The 20,433-nt window shown below is 50.3% G+C and overlaps 1 protein-coding gene across 1 annotated transcript in view; it reads left to right on the plus strand.

Moving 5' to 3' along the window:
• The first annotated feature begins 484 nt into the window (after positions 1 to 484).
• LOC149360203 (uncharacterized) overlaps positions 485 to 20,433 on the plus strand; it is a 46,457-nt gene continuing 26,508 nt past the window's right edge. Inside the window, exons 1-6 of the mRNA XM_089572208.1 lie at positions 485 to 1,806; positions 8,264 to 8,396; positions 10,328 to 10,489; positions 17,244 to 17,332; positions 19,199 to 19,259; positions 20,038 to 20,147. Coding sequence (XP_089428334.1) covers positions 688 to 1,806; positions 8,264 to 8,396; positions 10,328 to 10,489; positions 17,244 to 17,332; positions 19,199 to 19,259; positions 20,038 to 20,147 — 1,674 coding nt within the window. The 5' untranslated portion in view covers positions 485 to 687. The remainder of the gene's footprint in view (positions 1,807 to 8,263; positions 8,397 to 10,327; positions 10,490 to 17,243; positions 17,333 to 19,198; positions 19,260 to 20,037; positions 20,148 to 20,433) is intronic.

Consider the following 20,433-nt stretch of genomic DNA (forward strand, 5'->3'; position numbering starts at 1 on the left):
CGAGTAACTGCGCACAAGATAACCGCAGCACTGTCTGGAAGAGGGCAAATGTGAGTAGTGACGCACAGCACACATCCTCATACGTTAGCTGATGGAGCACAAAACGGCAGAAGCGAACACGTAAACATGCGTTCTATGCGCGGCGCCGGCGCGACCCGCAGTCCCTCGGGCCGCGCGCGCCGACAGATGGCGACTGGCGTCGAGAGTAGGCGCGCGTCCGCAGCTTGCGTGCGAGGGAGCTAGTTACTTGAAACGGTCTCAAAAATTAGGAACTTCCTGCGGCCTATTTTCGTACACACGAAGCCGAAAGCGTAGTTTATTTTCAGCGGCAGTAACGCTTTGAGCAGATCAGAGTACTTTGGCCGACAAGTAATAAATTTTAGAGAGATAACCGAATTTTGAAACTTCGGGCGAGAGGAGAGTTTCTGCCTTAGAACAATCAAACTTCATTGGCTAATAATGCACGCGCCCTGTTACGTAGCCAGTTAGCCAATCCAATCCATACGGTAGAAGTGACGCTGACGCGGCTTACTGGCCGTCGGACAGAATCTAATCGAACTGCAGTTGCGTTGTACGCCTGCCGTGCTACCTTTCTACGTTCGGAGCCATCCGCTCCTGTGCACCATCTAAGCGGTGAGTTTCGACCTTCACGGAGGCTAGATCCACTCGTTGGTCAACAGGAAAACAATGCCTCCGCGCAAAAACACTGCGCGGCGCGGTCGGCCATGGGGCAAAGGCGGAGAGGCTTCATCGCCGGGTCGTGAGCCGCCCGTCGGCGAAGATCGAGCGCAGTCCAGCGCCGCCGAAGACGCGGCCGTCACTACTGCTGCCGAGAAATCGTCGGGGCCAGCGGGCGATGCCGCTGCACGGACCGCTAAGCGACCCGCCGCGACGCGGAACACACCATCGAAGACTGGCGCCGCCATTGCAGGAGCCGGCGCGAAGAAGAGTGCAACCGCTAAGCCAGCCACAAAGGCAGAACCGAAGGCGGAAGACGGAGAGGACTTCGAAGCGCTCGTTCTCGACGCGGACGACGACGACGCTGAAGGAGCTGGCACTGAGGGGTCTGCGGCGCAGGAAGATGCCGGCCCGAATGGCGCCGTCGCAAACAATGCTGTCGAGGGCAATTGTGAACACGCTGAGGAGAACTTCGACGCTGAGGGAAATGCGGAGGTGGGCGAAGAAGCCGTTGAGGCTCTGGACGGCGAAGAAGCCGTCGAGGCTCTGGACGGCGACGAAGCGGCCGAGGAGGGCTGGCAGGAGGAGGGAGCGGACTTCGCGGACGGCGAAGGTGGCGAGTACGCCGGCGGCGAAGATTACGGCGAATGCCTCGACGCCGACGTCGTCGACGACGCGGACGGCAACGAGGTGGACGCCGAGGCTGGAGTGGGCCTGGAAGGCGATGCCGCGCAGTCGGACCCGGTCGGCGCCGAGCGGCCTGGCGAAGACGGTCTGGTAGCCGCCCCTGCGGGGGAAGAGGACGGTGGTGCCGTCGAAGAAGGCGCCGAGCCTGGTGCGGAAGACGGAGTGGGGCCCGCTACCGAGGGCGAGGGCGAGACGATCGTGCGCGACCTGGCGCCGTCCGATCGGGACTTTGTGGAAGAAGAAGAGGACAAGGAAGAGGAGACGTTAGAAGTGACCCGGCTGTCGGAGCTGTGCCCCGACGTCGAGCTGGACGGCCCCGAGACCATCACGGTGTCGATCCGCGACAGCATCCAGCGCTCGGTGCGCCTGTTCATAGAACGGCTCCTGCGAGACGCGAAGGCGACCGGCACGGCGCCTCAGGACTCCGAGGCCTCAGGCGAGGTGAGTCGTCGTTTTCCTCAGCCTTGCTGCTTTTCAGTGAGCCATGTGGGGGCCATGTTATGCATGTGCATTACATACTTTCTGGCTCCTCCTTAGCTTAAATCACGCATGTTCTACGAACAAACCCGGCTGTATTAACTGAACAAGCTATTGCTAGGAAGTAGATCAGCCAGGCTAATGCTTAGTTTGCTGTTTATAGAGGTGGTATGCTGTATTTGCGAACATTCGACATGCTGTATGTTTTACGGGGGGTGTTCAGTATTAGGCTTTCACGATTTTTTAAGAGCAAATGATCAGTCGTGCGTGAAAGCAGTTTTGCCGAGGGGGGGGTCACAAAGTGAGAGAGAAATTCTTGCATTAATCTTTTGATTAAGAGTCATCTTGGCACTGCGATTAGTGTGCATTTATATTGCTGACTTGCACTGATGTATTGGCTGCCATGTTTCAGACCAGAAGTATGGCGGAAGCCTGCACATTTTTCTGATCCGTTTATAAACGGCTACTTTTACCTGCAGTGTGTGCGATCGTGGGCCTGAAGCACCACATCGTACCGCCTATGGCATCACATGCAACCAGTAGGCGTGGAGGCAGTTGTATTTTCAAATTGTTCCATTGGATAAGTCTTCAAAGTCCTGCTGTGTCCCGAGATATTGGGCTCTGAATCACCAAACGCAGTCGACATAATTACACGTGCAGCATAGTGATGAGGAACGTGAAACACTTCCTTTGTATGACGCAGTTGTTCTGCGTGCCTTTTTTTTTTTAATTGCCCAAAGTGAAGTGCTATGTTATTAACTTCACCTGTTGCTTTATGTTGTTGGGAAACAAAATGCCACATGCAGCAGCTGCATCACACTGGGAGGAGTTTTGAGCTAGTCGTTACTGCCTTGCATGCATGATCACCCGAAAGACACGGGTTTGATCCCGGCCACGGTGGTCGAATATTGATGGAGGCAAAATTCTAGAGACCTGTGTACGTGCGGCGTCAGTGCACATTAAAAGAACCCTAAGTGGTCGTAATTATCGGAGCCCTTCACTACGGCGTCCCTCATAGCCTGAGTCGCTTTGGGATGCTAAGCCCCCATAAGTCATAAGCCATAAGTATTTGACCTTAAGGCCTTTATCATAAGGGCCCTTTCCCCAAAGACATTTAATATGGAGGCCTTCACCTCAAAGGCCTTTCCCAAAAAGACCTTTGACCTAAGATCTTTACCCTGCAGGCTTTTACCATTAAAGCAGGCTTCAGGGACGTATGTCTGCCCAAAATCGGAAAAAAATGCGCCTGGCAGTGCTACTGCAGTAAAATTGGGCATAACCTATTAAATGCCATTAACGGAGGCCAGTGAAAGCTGCGAAGATGGGGCTGCCATGTAGCTGGGATGCTTTTCCTGGTAAAACTGGATAAAATGGTTTCCCTTACTTTGGGGGTCTGTGCATGCAGGATCCGCTTGCACATTTAAGTGTTTGTCATTTCATTGCCGGCTTTCATCGTAATGTTCTCTTCTGCTTCTCTGTACTAGGTAATGTTGCAGCTGTGTGCAACGTTTCCTTGAAGTGCACTTTACCAACTGCTGCTTGATGCCGATTGTTGGGAACTGGAGTTTGTTTCATTTTAAGACGGCAAAACAGCGCAAAAAAACAGGTTGAAGTAAAAACATGACAGCACAACGCACTGTCACGTCGTGTTCTTTCTTCATCCTGTGTTTCTGTACTGTTTTTCCTTCTTTGAGATGTGCCAACTTGCCCAAGCATTCTCCTTAACGCAGTTGTTTCGTTTACTCTGGACACATTATCGTACGAGCCCCATGACCTGTGGCATTACTGCTTGGCCTTGCTCCTTTCTGCCCTTATTTTACACGGGTTGAGAAATAAAATTCAAGCTGTAATCCGTCTTGCTTGAAATAATGGATCGCTGTTATTCAGTATGGAATGTACAGTCTTCTACACTCTTATCTAGAGCGCTCGAACAGCGCATTCAGTTGTGCATTTACGATGATCACCACTGCCTGCCCAGCCCAATAATGACATGAGGAGTTCAACATGGTCCATGGGAATGTGCATGCATGGCAAGGTCTTGTTTCGAACACTAGGCCACTCGTAAAAGGCGGCTGTGTACTGCCCGATGCGTGTTTCGAGCGCTGTAGACAGGTCTGTGGATGACCGCGGCGTAAAATTTCCAAGTATGGATCGGAACCATCATTCAGGAGGTTTTCAGCATGGCTTCTTTGCTTAGGATTGCATCATGTTTGGTGCTGAATTTGTCTTAGCTGAATGACAAATACATATGAAGTAGTAGTATAGCATGTATGGTGGGTTAGTCTCATGGTCGTAGAAAGTGACGTGGCAGCCACTTACTGGTCGGTTTTCCAATTGCAATGCATGCATTTTGTCAGTCGTGAAATGGTGCGTAGCCTCCCTGATTTTTAATAATATAGCGCGAGCGTCGACCGAACTGCTGGTCAGCGCCTTATAACGGCGATAAGCGTGCAACAAGGCGAGAGTTCGCGCACGCGCACGAAGGCAGAGCGTCGTCTGCTAGGCTGTTCCAAGCACGAGGACACACGCCCTGCCGCAATATCAGTTCGCAAGATCCCGCCAAGCCGTAAAGCGCATGCGCATTATTAATATGTGAGACTGCATGAGACATGATTTCTTTCTCTCTTTTTTTTTTGTTTGCCTATTACGGGAGGCCAGCCTGGCGATGCAAAGTGATAAGAAAAAATAAAAGTAAAGAAATATAGCAGCACATTGAAACCATTGCCTGGATCGCGATAAGCGGGGTTCCAACCAGCTCTTTAATGAGCCTTGCAGTGTCTCGACGGTATAAAAAGGCACCGCAGCTCTCAAACGCCCACTTCGGCGGAGAATGCCTCCACGCGTGCCACTGGAACAACGCCACCGCGTCATCGCAATGTCGCTTTGCGGGAAGTCTCAGAATGAAATTGCTAAGAGCGTTGGAGTCACTCAGGCTACCGTAAGCAGAATAGTTCAGGCTTATCGCGACGAAGGGCGCATTTGTGACGCTCCTCGACATTTGAAGCGCAAGACAACGGAAGAAGAGGACCATGCCATTGTTGCTGCGGCTTGTGTAGCGCCCTTCATGACTGCTGGCCAATTGAAGCAGGTTGCTGGAGTGGACGTGAGTGACAACTTGGTGCGTACCCGACTTCGAGAAGCAGGTCTTCGCAATCGAGTTGCGGTGCAGAAGCCGAAGCTTTCGGCGACTAACAAGGAGAAAAGGCTACAGTTTGCACGCGACCATATTGAATGGACCGTGGAGGACTGGGAAAATGTTGTCTTCACAGACGAGTCCACGGTTTGCACAAAATGGAGCCAGCAACAGAAAGTTTACCGGCCAGACCTCATGAGGTTGGTGATTTATCATTGTTCATTTTTTCGATTTGGCTATGTTTGGCTTAAACCTGCGAAAGTATATGGCATTTGCTTCCCGGGGTGACATGTGATTATCAATGTCAGCTATCACTGTTCAAGAAATAGATGATGCAGCACAGGCGGGTAAAATGGTTCCTAAATAGAATTACTTATACTTGGTTAAATTTAAAAGATGTTTGCTGAGATTGTGGATGGATTATACTTCCATGTGAAGAGGGGGTGTATTGTCGCTGTAATATTTTCATTACGTGTCGTTTAATATTGTCTAGGAGTCATTGACACACTTTATGTTGTGTATAAAATTTTCTTCCACTGTTGCAGGTATGATCCACACTATGTTCAGAAGGTCAAGTCTAGTGGCAGGACGAGCGTAAACATTTGGGGCGTAATAACTAAGAACGGCCTTGGCCCGCTCCGTCGTATATCGGGCCGCTTCTGTGCTGAAGCATACCTGGAAATTATTGATCAGGAGCTTCTTCCCCATCTTCTGGACGGCCCTTTCACGGATGGTTGCTTCTACCTACAGCATGACCTGTCACCGGTGCATGCTGCACGCGCCGTGAAGGAACATTTGGAACAACTAGGCATCATGACGTTGTCTTGGCCTCCCCAGGGAGCGGACCTGAATATAATTGAAAATGTTTGGGGTATCCTCAAGTCCAACTTGTCAAAGATGAGTCTCCACGATGCATCGGCAGACGGCTTGTGGGAAGCCGTGAAGAGTGCATGGGATGCCCTTAAGGATGACGTGGACCTTGTACCCGCACTCTTCGACTCCCTGCCCAGGCGCATCGCGGGTGTTGCTCAGTCCGGAGGCGAGTTTCAGCGCTATTAACTTATATGTATGATGTGCGAGAGTTTTGAGACAAGGCCCTGTTTCAGTTCTAAAATGCACCAAGGAAATAAAGGTTATTTGATGAAAATACACAGAAGTGTTCTACATTCGCGGATACATGCAGCTGTGTCTTACTACCCCTTCCTCTCCTGAAAGAACGAGCTTATACACCCCACGCTTCTCAATGCATTCATCGCTCCTAACGTGGCGACTGCCATTTCCAGCTCAGGTGACGCATGCTGAAAGCGGCAACCTTCTTGCAGAAAAAAAAGGAGGCGCAACCATTCGTGGCTCCGTGGTTTTGCTTAAGCAGTTCAGGAGTGAGCGGGTAAACTTTACAGAATTGAGACAACAAAAAAAGACAGCATAAGTGGGCCTTGGTCCAGAGCCACAAAAACCGAAAAATGATAACTCGCAAGGAGGCATTCTCCGCCGAAGTGGGCGTTTGAGAGCTGCGGTGCCTTTTTATACCGTCGAGACACTGCAAGGCTCATTAAAGAGCTGGTTGGAACCCCGCTTATCGCGATCCAGGCAATGGTTTCAATGTGCTGCTATATTTCTTTACTTTTATTTTTTCTTATCACTTTGCATCGCCAGGCTGGCCTCCCGTAATAGGCAAACAAAAAAAAAAGAGAGAAAGAAATCATGTCTCATGCAGTCTCACATATTAATAATGCGCATGCGCTTTACGGCTTGGCGGGATCTTGCGAACTGATATTGCGGCAGGGCGTGTGTCCTCGTGCTTGGAACAGCCTAGCAGACGACGCTCTGCCTTCGTGCGCGTGCGCGAACTCTCGCCTTGTTGCACGCTTATCGCCGTTATAAGGCGCTGACCAGCAGTTCGGTCGACGCTCGCGCTATATTATTAAAAATCAGGGAGGCTGTACATTTTGGCAGTCTTGTCATAACATCTCTGGATAAATGACTCCGAGATAGTAGAGAGACTTGAGGTTGGGTTACATGGTTGGACATAGGACAAACGGAATGGGAAATTGTTTGAAGGGGCCTTTTGTTCTCTCATGTACCCAACTGGCTGTAATGATTACATTTGATATCTCAGTGGTGTAGAATGCACAGTAGGTTGGAAAGTGTTAGAAACCGAAACCACCTTTGGCAACATGCAATGAGGTTCAATGATTGAAGGCAACGAAGGTAGGGGTGGTGGTGTGTGTCAGTCTGTGCATGATTGATGCTTTTGCAGCCACTAATGTTCTTGTTCCGGTGGTGGTGTGTGTCAGTCTGTGCATGATTGATGCTTTTGCAGCCACTAATGTTCTTGTTCCATTGCTTAAGAAATGCCTTTACTGGCACCATTGCCACCATTGTCACCAGGTTATGGCACCCACAAAGTTGGATCACTTGTTGCGTCTGCCGAACAATGTAACTCGTCACAGGAAGTCAATTACTCGTGGTCTTGGGTTAAAAAATGTCTGGAAAATGGTGGCCCTCAGTTGCTGCTGTGAAAAGAGTACAGTCGAATCCAGATATGCTAAAACTTGCTCCTATACATTGATAATTCAGTGTATAAAAAATGGCATAAGCTTCTTCATAAACTAGAAGCAAGAATACATTGCTGTCACACTAGTGACATGCTTCTTGCAGTGACGTGCCGCCCACTGGTGTGCTCCTTCGCATTGTAGCAGTAGTGGGTGATGTTTTGGAACAAGCCACCGCCTGACATAAGATGTCTACTCTTGTTACCAGTGCTCTGTAGCTGTCTCATTAAAATTAAGGCACAGTTGGCTTCTGTAAGGCCTTCAGCAATGATGCGAGGGGAGCATGCTGTGCGAGGGCCATGACTAGGCTTTAGTTAGGTTAGCTTTGTTAAATGACACAATTTGGCTTGTAAATCGAGTACAAGGGACCGGAAGCCACCCTCAAGCATGCCCCATGTTAACCTCGTCACGCATTTCACAGCGCTGGTGCTGCCAGCAGTTGACCAAGGCCATGGCGCTAACCCATCTCCACGCGCGAAAAGTGATCGAAGAGCGCTGTTCGGAGAAGTGTCATGTGCAGTTGTTTGGTGCATCGTTTGATGCATCGAATGAGCGGTCCTGTACTTTTACACAGGATTTTCGGGGGACAATCAGTGTGTTTGATGTGTCCAAATATCAGTACTCGACTGTATTCGAATCATTACATGACTGTTATAGTATGGGGCATCTTAAGAGTAGCGAAGTGTGTGCAACGGGTGATTTGGAACTGATCGCCGTGGCCCTGTGCCTGCAGGAGGGGGGCAAGCCCAAGTACGGCTGCCGTCTCTGCAACATCCAGCTGGATCAGCCGGAGCAGTTTGACTGCCACACGGAGAGCCAGCGACACAACAAGCGCCTCCGCTGGATGTACTTCATGGGCCTCAACAGTGAGTGTGCTTTGGACCCCCCTTTTTTGCCACCCCTGTAAACTTGGCATCTTGTTCTCCTGGCTGTCTGCAAGCACCTGGCATCGAAGACCTTTGAAACTTCTCAGTGCGAGAGTCTGGAAATTCGCAGAAAAGGCATCTGTCTCCTGTCAGTCTCTTCCTTGCTCTTTAGGCTGATTCACATTATAATAGGACCTAAAGGGCCACAGGAAGAGACATTCCTTTTTATGTAAGCTTCCGACTTTCGTTCTGCAGTCATGAATCAGCTGCAACTCTGCCCAGTGGTCAAATTAATCCAGGGCCGTCTGCCACGGCGTCCCCTGTAACCCGCGTAAAATTTCGGGGGCCGTAAAGCTCAGCGCGACATGCCACACCAGTTTGGAGGGCCTGTCTTACTGCATTAGAAATGAAAATTTGGGGGGGCGCTTTGTTGAGCTAAAGTGCGGTGAGGCGAAAGCCTTAAAGGGACAGTGAGGAGAGCTCTATTAATATTTTTTTTATAGCAAAATCCGGTAGTTCAGCATTTCATGGCTTTGTTGCCACTTGGCCAGTAGCGAAGATGCATTTATTCCTAAGAAATTTGGATTCGAAGTTGAAAAAGTTTTTTCCGCCGCTCTGATTCAAACTTGGAATTCTCCTATGACGACACAGGAGTGACAGGACTAAGTGACGTGAAACATGACGTGCACATGATGTAACGCAGACTCCGTGATTTCTGGCGACCAGCAGAGCGACCTAGCAGCAGCCGAAAAGAAAGCTACCGCCGGCCGCACGTTGAAGGCATCTATCGGCTATTGCGGCCGTCGCTACTGTCCCTTCGTTTGCGTTTGCACCGGCATTTTGCCAGCGTTACGATGGATCCCGCTTTCGAAGTCGTCAACGAAGTTCTCACAAATAGACACCTATAGCATACCGTGTACCTTGATACCGTTAGCGGAATACCGGGAGCCCGCCTACCGCCGGTGAGCAGGCGCTGATTGGTCCCGATGCTGCAGGCAAGCGCGTAGCTGCCGAGTACGTGGCGCCATCTGGCGACGTCAAGGAGATTTGAGCATGCATCGGCTACGCCTCAGTGATTCGTAGCTTCTCGTGTCCTAGTGTTGCTAGAACCATTGATACCTGTACTATTTTGGTTCTTGCTGTTTTCTACGTTACAAGAGCTTTGTTGTCAGTATGAGTGGTGTTCTTGTAATCAGGAGGTGGTATTCTGTCGATACAAGTCAACTTCAATTTCTCCTCAGTGTCCCTTTAAGCGCAATGTTGCTGCTTGTGTCACTGATGTGTGGTTAAGATGTTAAGCTTCACCTCCAAGAGTAGGGCGCGACAGCGTCTTGGAACGCTGCCAGGGAGCCCACAGAACGCCATCGCCTGTTCGGGTCTACGCGTCGGTTAATTGGTTTTTTAGGAAAGGAAATGTATCTGTCTCGCATACCTCGGTGGACACCTGAACCTCCCCCTAAGGGAAGGGAGGAAGATGGGAGTGAACGAACACGCCGTATTCACTAGATGTGCCTTTGTTCATTCCAAACCATTGAGCTGGCATGGCGGAGTGGTTAGTGTGCTCGTCTTGCACTCCGGAGACCCTGGTTCGATTCCCCAACTCGACCAATTTCCTATTCCGTTGTATTTATTTATGTGGTCTGACTAGAAAGGTTAGTTAGGCTAATTGAGTAATTAAGCAATTAACTAACCTCAGTCCCACTTACTTGGAGCATCACTATACCATCCCTTATATTGGTTGCATGTTTATTAGTCAAGTACAATTGGCCCCATTTGAAATTCGTGCACTGTGACGTCACGGCCGTTTCGACCAAGTGAAAAGCGTGACATTTCTGTCGGCGACTCCCGCTTACAACGATGAGGCATTAAAGGCCTTAAAACTGTGCTGTGCTTTGCCTTGGCGTTTCACCTGGTGGTTGTCGCACGTGCAGAGGAGCTGGGCAAGTTCCACTGCAAGGTGTGCCACATCTCGGTGCCGTGCAAGGACCACCTGGTGGGCCACCTGCGGACCGACCGTCACGTGTGCCTGAGCAAGGCCATCAACGTGCACTCCTCCTACGACGAGCACCTGCTCAGCCAGCACTTCCCCAAGGGTGAGTGCCCCAAGTGGGGACCCTTCTTTTGACGCCGGTCAAGAGGCAGAAACATTCGCTCATTGAGATTTCGGTGCATGCTGAAGACACTTAACGGGCTCTCAGTTAATGTAGAGCCCTTCACTGAGGCGTGTCTCGTCACATCTGTTCTCCTGTGTTTCTTGCGTATAAAAATTGTTTTTATCATTCCACAGGCAAGGTCACGTTTCTTCCAGGCATAAGGACGATCACTGAGTGCACTGACCGTTTCAGCTGCCATTTAAAAGCGTTGTTTATGGCAGCTCAGTTTGCTAACTGCATTTGAGCGAACCTTTAATGGCTGTACTCGTAGCTCCAGTTTTGCACTGGCAGTTGGGACCGTCTATATCGAGAGGTCCGTCCCTGTGTTCATCACATTCCATGTCAAGTTCTTATTTTCCTGAGTCGCAACTTTTGGACACGCATTTATTTGCTGATGGAATCAGCTAAAACTATGCAAGGCCAAGATGATGCAGCGTAGGCACACTTTGCTTAAGTGCTTGCTCGCTGCAGTGTTCCTGTTACAGCTGGGCATATTTCTGCAGCGTAGTTGTTACTGGACTGTACAGTGCAGTCCACTTGCAACGATATTAAGAAAACCGAAAAATCCAATTGTTGACACCGATTATCGTTATATCTGGGCCAGCAAAAGAAGAAAAATTGCGGAAAGAACTCGCCCATGTATTCCCCCATGCTTGTAGGTATAGTCACCTTTGTCTGCGTAATGAACCCACTATTTTTCCAGAAAAGTTGACATCAATTTGGGGGAAGGGAGAAACATTTTGTCCACGAGGCATCTCCTACGACTGACTCGCCGTTGCTTGTGATGAGAAGGACGCGGCCGCAGTCATCGCTTTCTTGTGAGCCACTGCTGTTCGTCGTCGGAAGCGGTGGTGAGATGCTGCACGTGGAAACACCGCACCGTGTTTGTGTTGCCGGTGTTCAGCATCGTTCGCCTCGAACGGTGGGTGCCGTGTCGTGGCGCAATCCGGCGACTTTGTGGTAGTCAACGGCGCCGGCCAATCATGGCAGTATGAAGCGAACATGCTGAATACTGGCCGTGAAGGTCAGGTTTGTGTTTGTTTGTCATCTGGGTGCACAGCAGTGCACCAAATAAGTCACCACCCCCGGCGCTTCTGTCAAGGGCACAAGAGCGTCTTGGTGCTCTGCCGAGTCAGCCGAGCACACCTGGTGTGCTTTCAATGCTGACTGAAATCACGAGTGGAGGGTGTTCTAATACCTTCTAGCTATGCTTTTGCAGCCTATAAAAAAGCATAGCTGTGTATGAAGGGCATTTTGACAGGATCTTCACTGTTAGTAACACAGCGAGCTGCGGGACTCGAAGGAAAAGGCGACACACAAGCTGCGGAATTGCAGTCGCAGCTTCTGGGTTTGGATTCCAGAGCAAACTGCTCACTATGCCTCTGGGACTCACGAGCAAAATGGGCAGTAGTGGTGTGTTGCTCAAGAGATGCAGTGTGCTTCTCTAAGCACCCTTTTAGTTATAAGTTAGTTTCGTTCAGCATAACGTATGATGAATGTGTTTTCATCCCTCTCTGTATTTTGCTAGCGCTCACGAATATCCTCAAGGATGTACAGTAGCCGACCGATATTTCAGACTCCAATAATTCGGACTAGCGCGATATTTCGGACTTCACTGAGGAAGTGTCGTGCACCTCATAGAAACGCGTACATTTTCACGACCGATATTTCGGACTTTGTGAGTCTAAAAGTTCGAATTTTCGGACTAAAATAGATGCCAACAATATTGTGGTGATCGTTTTTCAACCGATAGTTTGTTATTTCGGCCTTATATAGACGCGAGCGGACATCGCTGTCGCTATCAACTCGTTTGCCGCTACCGTGAAAGGCGCCATCTTGGATTTAAACGGAATCGGCTCGGCAGGCACAATCGGACTGGCTTGGCTATTTGTTCTTTATCGTTGCCATTTGAGATAATGAGATGCTCTCCATTGCCATCGAGATGGCCTACAAAGGGCGCGCGATCGCATTGATAACGGAGCTGGACAGCTGCAGCGTCCGCCGCGGCTTGGACAATGCACCCCGCAGTGCGGAGCAGCAAACGCGGTAGACGGGGAGGAGGGGATTGCATTTAGAGGCGCTCGCTTCCGCTCGCATCTTACTGTCGGTTACCTCTTAGTCTTCGCGAACGTCATTGCCCCATGCAAACTGACTGTTCTTGCTTCGCGCAGCAAATGCATTCATTCACAGCATGACCGCGTCCGTGTTGCACTATTTGGTATCATGATAGGGTGCGGGCATGGGGAAAGCATGGCTATGACTCAGATAGTCTAATATTATCGCTTGCAGGCGGAATATGGGGAGCGGCGATTTTCGCGATTTTGAAAGCCGGTTTTTCGCAGAAAAGTTTATTTTTTTAAATCCACGGATTTTTCGGACTGTTCGAATCGGTCGGCGACTGTAGCCCCAGTAGTAGATTTATGATCAATGCGGTTCGTGGCGCTTGCATTACTTGCGGACTTCTATTATGCCTAGCTCTCATGTGTTGAGTTTTAGCTGTACTTTGCGACAAGCGCATTACTTTCCACCGAAGGTTGCTCTGGGGAGAAAAAAACGGGGGTTAATTGAGGCTGCAGCTTAGTTAACACATTCGGGGACAGCCGTGATGTCCCTTTTTCCCCCTCTCCCTTCTTCTTTCTCATCCTCTTCTTCTTTCCCTTGGCATGGGCCGTGTCTTCTTCACTTGCTCTTTTCTTTCTTCCCTTCTTTGTTCTTGTTTTTCGTCTTCTTTTTTTCCCCCTTCTCTTCTTCTGTCTCTTTGCTTGCCTTGGCTTGGCTTGCGAATTTCTGCAACAACTATAAATACTACAGACTTCGCATGACCGTTTGGCATGGAATCCGTGTAACAACTCTCACCATGAAGCAAAGTTGTAGATTTGGTCCGATGTCATCGTTTCTATTGGAAGGAAATGTTTCTGGAAAACTTTGAAAGCTTTGGAAACCTTTACAGTACGGCATACAGATCTTTCAACCTAGTGTTTGATGCATGATAGCCTTAGCTGCGAATCCAACATAACATGGCAATACTTCTTTGATTTACAATAAGACCAGTTCTTAAAATGATGCTTAGTTCCACGCCACCACTGGAACGATCGCTTCAAAGTATGCAAGCTATGAGGAGAGGGGCCGGGTCAGGCTGGTTGGTTCGTGTTGAATGGTGCTACAAAACAGCGCTGACGGACGGAACGAAGAAGAAGAGAGAGACACAAGCTGGACTATGTGGTGGCAGTTTGTCGCGTCCATCTCTGTGTAGGTAAATGCGAGGTGATTCTTAGTGGGAGCTGGGCAATTCTGCGTAATAATGGTGGGGCGGCATTACTGGGTTCTACTAATTCAGCTAAGCTTGGAGCCGGGGGCCTCCTAGCTTTGTCAATTCCGTCCTCAGCGTCTTTCAAGGATGGGTGGTTGGGGCAGTTCTTACTTCGTTCCTTTAAGTGTGCAGCTCTTAAGCACCTCTTTCTGCGTTGAGTGGTGTGCGTTGGTGTAACCGAGTGAAGGAGGAGCGTAGCGGAGGATGGAAGAGGCGAACACGGAGCGCAGTGGATGATGGAGGACTGCTGTGGTGTGTGAAGACTGGTTCCGCGATGGCGCACCGATGTCCGTCTGCCTGAGGCTAGGCTCAGCTGCGGCAGATCGCTGTGCTCACTGCCCCAGCCGAAACTCAGACCTGCCTCCATTCGGCATTGTGCGCTCCGTATGTGGTCGCCTATGGTCCAAGTACCACTGCAGCTGCACTAAAAAATCGCATTACCGAGAAGCGTCGTCGTCAGCAAATTTTTTGCAACTCTCGCTCTTATGGTTGTACAGAATTGCTTTCAGAGCAGTGCGGAATTTTGATACAGCTTCTATAGGACCGTTATAACTGAGAAAGCTGAGGCCGGATATGTGCAAAAGGCAGAATGGTGACTCCTTTCAAATGATTGGAGGGATCAAGATGGGCTTCGGGCCTCCTTTTACGTTGGCTAGTGAGTGTAGCTCATCTGTGTGAATTTTTGTCTTTTTCAGATTTGGCTGGGTCATTAAGCCAGAGCATATGGGACAAGGATGGATACTTTGCCTTGTAGTGTGTCAAAAACGTCCGGTGTACAGAGCCTCTAACTTGCCTGTGGCGACTGTCTAGACACTTAAAATATCTATTATAGCGCTAATTTTTAGTATTGGGCAGATGCATCTTTTAAGCTTTTCCTCTTGGGCAAGCAGGATAGTGGTGCGAAGCTGTGGAAAAGCACAATGCGGGTTACAGTATTGGCAGGCATGCATCGTAACCTTTCAAGTTTTGTCAGCACTTTATCATACTGTTGTCGCGGTTTCTGCATTGTGGCCTGTGAGTAAGGCATTGAAAGGGGGAAAAGAGCTGAAAAGCGGCGAGGGCCTGTGCTTGGCTCAGCGTACCAGTCAGGCGCAGAACACGTGCATTGCATGGAACCCCAGGTTGTCGGAATTTCCGGAGCCCTTCACTATGGCGTCCCTCATAGCCTGAGTCGCTTTCGGGCGTTAAACCCCCTTAACCATAAGCCAACTCTTGCCAATTGCTGTACTTCACTATGTGATGAGCCATTTGCATTCACGCTGCTCTGTGCTCGTGTCGTGCTATGGACACATTCTGAAGGTGTGCTAACTGTGGGGCATGGAGCGAAGTTGTCGCAGTTTAACGCATAGTTGCCACAAAGCCTTCGCAGCACTTTCGTATGACTAGTGTGCAAATATGCCGGCCAAGAAAAATTACTTAGCTTAAGGACGGTTTGGTAGACATGGTCTAAGACTGCCAAAACTAGATGCTCTGTCATAGGTGTTAAGTGTTTAGTTAGTCTTTTGGTCGGCGATGTTGGTGCCTGTCAGACACCCAAAGCTCGAGTAGTGGGAAAGTACTGACCGGTTGCCGTGCACTTGAGTCACTGCCATTCGTGTGACATTAAGTCGCGATTTTTAAGCAAGCCAGCTGGCGCACCCAGCTTTGCTTTCTTTTGTTTCTAAATGAGAGAAACGGTTCCATTACTGCTGTAGAAATCAAACAAGAGCCTTTTGGAAGTGCACCTGACAGTGCACTTCTCAAGCTCCCGGATAGCAGTGGCAGGTTTCTCTTGAGCGCAGCCGGTCTTCTCACAGGTCGGGCTGTGTATGTAACCCACAGAGCCGATTGCCAGGCTGTCCCAATGTGAATGCAGGTTACGGTCAGCCAGTGAATGGCACAGAACTGCCCGATTTCAGAGGCTGCTTTCAGTCCGGTCTAGAAACGACAACCTGTCGCCTTCTGATGTGAGCGAGATGTAGTGCTTGCTTGTCCTGGCAGAGCTGAGGCTTGGCCAGGACGAGTGTTAACGAGCCATTACCATGCAGCGAGCCCTCGTACAGACCAGGGGATGGTAGCGCTATGTGATTCTGGGTACAGCCTCTTGCCATATTGTGGCAGAGAGCTTGGGGATTGTTGCGGGATTTCTCCTTTGACTGCCGAAAACTGCTGTGTAACATTAGGCGTGCTTCCACGTGCGCTTGATGGTGCCTCTCAATGCCTGGGACCTGACCCCGTTTTTAAAGCATGAAATGCTGCTTATGCGAACGTGTGTTGAATTGGATGAGGGCCACTGGTCACTGATTCGTCTTTGACCTGTGGGCCAGCCTCCTATAGCAAGGCATGACTGGTTTTGTGTGAACCCAGACTTGAGACGAAAGCAGAGCAGTTCAGTGACTGTTCAGCGGTGTCCTGTGGTCACACTCTAGGTGGTGGGTGGTTATGGATGGCTTGCTCCATTTTGGAGTGAAAGTGTAATGAACGTGCACCTACGGAAGTCTTTGGGACCTCATTGGGAGGAGTTTTCAGTGGTTAGGTAGAGTGTGCCCTGTGCATCATCATGGTGCAGAGTGCCGCAGCTTAGAGGTAAAAAAATTGCGTGCCAGCTACCGCACTGCCTAACTTAGAAGGCTATGCATTTCATGCTTTAGTCCTCGTCAAGGGTGGAGAAGTTCCAGTCCCTTTGTCCCAAGGTGAAGCAGTCATCTGCAGGCAGTCTTGTGGGTGACTCTCCTGTTTAAAAAAAACTGAACAGTGACGTATGTGAGGGGGGGCTTGCTGCAGAAGGGAGATATGGTGAACGAGGGGGAAGCGGTGCTACTAATTGTGGGGCCAGTTGCTTGAGTAGCTGTTTGTGCATGTCCCAAGTGACGGCCTTGTTTAGAATGGTGGAGGCCGTGTTAGTACTACTAGAAATGGAGCACTAGGGGCATCTGCTCACCGTAAGCTGGGCAGTGTTTCTGACAGCTGTGAGTAGTGTGGTTCATTAGAGCCAGGGGACGTGCCTCGTGCAAAGGCTCTGCCCCTTTCCAGTGGCCTGTGGTTTTGAAGCCTGGGGTGTGGAGGTCATTGATGCGGCACCGTGGCGCACCGGATGGCCTGGTGGTAAACCTTTCAGAAGCCATTGCAGGCGCTGGTTTCGAATGCCAGATGGAAGGGTTGCTGTCAGCGATAGAGGGGGAATCAAGGGAGCGCTGTCGTGCTCGGGAAGTGCCAGTCCTGTGGCACATACGCTAAACGTAGGCCTCGGAGGGTGCCCTGTGTGGCCGCCTCTGCAGAGGGGAGACAGGGGGGGTGTCTCTGGCTCTCCTGCTGGCAGGAGCTTGCCCGCTCACCGCAACAGCCGGGTCACTGCTCCCTCTGGGTGCTCATGGCTTTCGCCCCGCTCTTCCTTTTGCTCGACAGCCAAGGTCCAATTCTTGCTCCGGTCGCAACTGCAGCAGCAGCCATCTGCGGGAACTGCAAGTCAGCCAGAAGCCGCCGGTAAAGGGAAGGTAAAGACTCGCCACTCATGCGCTTCGGGTCGGGGAGTTGGGGGGGGGGCGGCCGGGATTGTTGGTGCTTTGCGACTGGGGTAGTAGAGCGCTGCCGCCCGCGCTGCCCGCCGAGGGCGCTACTGGTCACTTTGGCAGCATGGTCTCCCAAGTGTGCATACCGCAGTTTGCATCATGCTGTCACTAGGTACGCTCTCGTGAGAGAGAGGTTCCGGTAGGCTCTTCGGCACCTGCTATTCATGCCAGAGTGGCATGCTTTTGTTTCTGTCATGTTTGCGAGCAAATCAGTGGAGAAAATTTTTATTGCGTAAGCAATACTGCGCCAGGTTTCGAGCCGTCGCATAGCTCCCGGCAGTGGCCACGATTGACCTTTAGCCGCAGCGAGGTCAAAGAGATGGAGCGCCGTTGCCATAGCAACCGTTTCGGCGTCACTACATAAAAAAAAAACTTTGTCGAGGCTGGGAATCGAACAAGGGCCTTTGGCATTTGAGGCGGCGACGCTACCACTCCGCTGCGAAGGCTCAGGGTATCAGTATGAATAAAGGCGCTTCTAGTGAATGCATGGGTTTCATAAATAAAAAATTAGCTGAGGTTTAGCTCTGGTTAAACCGGGCAAGTCGTGTGCAGCAGCGGCGAGAGCCATTGCCATAGCAACCATTTCAGCTGCGCTCCACCAGGTGGCGGGACCGTCGCTGCACCGCCGCTGCTGCCACGCGCCTAGTCGTGTGTTCTCGACGGTGCTTACGCAACTTGCCCGGTTTAACCAGAGCTAAACCTCAGCTAATTTTCTTATTCCTGCAAATACCGCTGCTATTTAGCTACTGTGTTGACTCTGCAATTTTACTTATCTGTTGAGGCTAAGAGTGGTGCCCTTTCATCACTGTGACGTTTCATGGGGACCTGCTGTTGCTTTTGCATTGAACATTTCTAACCGAGTTGTGGCATAGTAAAGTTTTTGTCAGGGGTTTGGTTGTAAGTACTATGAACCCTCGTTAACTCGATCTCACTGCCGTCGGTTCATGCCATGAGGCAATGGACATGTCCATGCTGGCGTGTTGCAGTGCGCGCCTTTCAGCACTCTGCGCCGCTTTGTGCTTAGCACAATCCGCCTTTTTCACGAGCTGTGGCGCCCTCTGGGGAGTGGGTGAAAATGTGTCTGTTACCCAGACAGCTGGTGTAAAACAAACGTGCATGGTTGAAACAGGTGGAATCCGGTTCCATGAGAGCCAACGACGCCTGTGGGGTGGCAGGTGCAGAGTATACAAGTGTTGCCATCTGTTGCTGGCACCTGTCGCGAGCATGAACTGCACGCGTGCGGTAAAAGCTCGCAGTTTGTTTTCAACCAGTGGAGCGAGGGAGAGGGCAGAGCGTGAAAAAGGCGGATTCTGTGGCCGAAAGCGGAAGCCCATGTGTGCCGCCTCCGTTGCGAGCTTAGCTTAGAGTGAAAACGGATAAGTCCGTTTCTCAGGGCAACAACAGTCGGGCAAACCAAATAAGAGAGTGGAGTGGGTGCTAGGCTATAATGCCAGACTGCGTATGCTAGGTGCCATTTGCTTTATTTTTCTTTCATCATGCTGAAAACTGCCATGTCTACTTTCTTTCTAATCAAATGTGGCTTGTGGAAAGAACAGCAACCTTTCAAAAAGCATTGGGAATGTGCATGCGTGGATTTACCCTGGACACCTCCGCCAGGTCTGGTGCAGTCTCAGCGTTGGAGTGTGCATTACTTTGTTAAGATGGACACCGTTTGTAGCTTCGTTAGGGTTTGAAACTGTCTGCCCACTGATGGGGGGAGCGAGTAGGCTTTGGACTGGGGGTTGTCTGTCATTGTTGTGACTCTCTTTGGGCTGCCCTCTCTGAAACCAGGAGCAGAAAGGGCAGAAGGGTGCCGCCGAAAAGCGTCCAGAGAAGGCCAAGGCAAATGCAGGTGGGTCTCATTTTATGCAGCTTGTTTCGTGCACGTGTGTGTAGTGATTGTTGGTAACGAGATTTGCTTTGGTTGTTTCTGTTAAGAACACAGCTCGTGTAATTTTGTGACATTTGTGAGCCTTGGGGGGGGGGGGGCTGAATTTGTGCTGTCACACGTGCATTGTATGAAGTTAAGAAGACTGCAAGTGGTGCTTACCGAGTCTTTACACGTTAGCATTTTAACGTTGACTAGACCTGTTGAAAGAAAGTATGTACAAACATCTGCATTGAGTGCCAGGTCTTGTTCTTTATGCTTATGTGCTTATGGTAGTTCTGTGCTTATCGTATTGAATGATTCTCAGTTGTTAGCAGCAATCTTCAGGGAGTTAGAGGCACTTTGGAAATGCATCCTTTCAAGTGGCCTTGTTTGTTTGTGCATGGATTGCATGGTTACTTATATGGCTGTGCTTTTAAGGGGGCGCATTGGGGTGGGTGTTGGTGACTTGCTTGCTTGCGGTGTGGTTTGTGGTGCTTTGTGAGTAGGGTGCCAGTGTGCGCTTTTTCTGATAGTTTCTGCCTGATGCCTGGTCAGTGCTTTACCAGCTTGGTTTTGTACATTTCGCTGCACAAAGCGAAATGACTCTCGGCAGTTTCTCATTGCTTTCCTGCAAAAGAAGCACTCGAATGAAGTATTGCATAGCAATCTGGTGCCATGGTGCTTGGAGAAGTAGGGGGGGTGATGAGTTTTAGTGCTCCCCGTGGTTTGAAGATGCATTTGTCGCATCGGTGTTGCACAGGTGGTGGCAACCAGAAGTCCGAGGAGAGTGAGCCGCCCGTGGGCCAGGGCTTCATCTTCCACTGCGAGCTGTGCCAGGTGATCGCCCACCACGAGGACCAGATCCAGGAGGTGAGAGAGAGGAGGCTCCCCATGTCCTGTGCACACATTGGTTCAGGCATTTGATGCGTTGCCTCTTCCTGAAGACATGGGCAGTGTTTTCATGCCGCCTATACTATAAGTGGGCTTGGGCAGGGCATGTAATACGAAGGTAAGATAACCGCTGGTCCTTAAGGGTAACAGAGTGGATTCCAAGAGAAGGGGCAAGCGTGGCAGGAGATGGCAGAAAGTTAGGTGGGCGGATGAGATTAAGAAATTTGCGGGAATATGGTGGACGCAGCTGGCTAAGGACAGGGTT

Source organism: Amblyomma mixtum, chromosome 2 (assembly GCF_055824585.1).
Source record: "Amblyomma mixtum isolate Tamu chromosome 2, ASM5582458v1, whole genome shotgun sequence".
In the NCBI taxonomy this organism is placed as follows: domain Eukaryota; kingdom Metazoa; phylum Arthropoda; class Arachnida; order Ixodida; family Ixodidae; genus Amblyomma; species Amblyomma mixtum.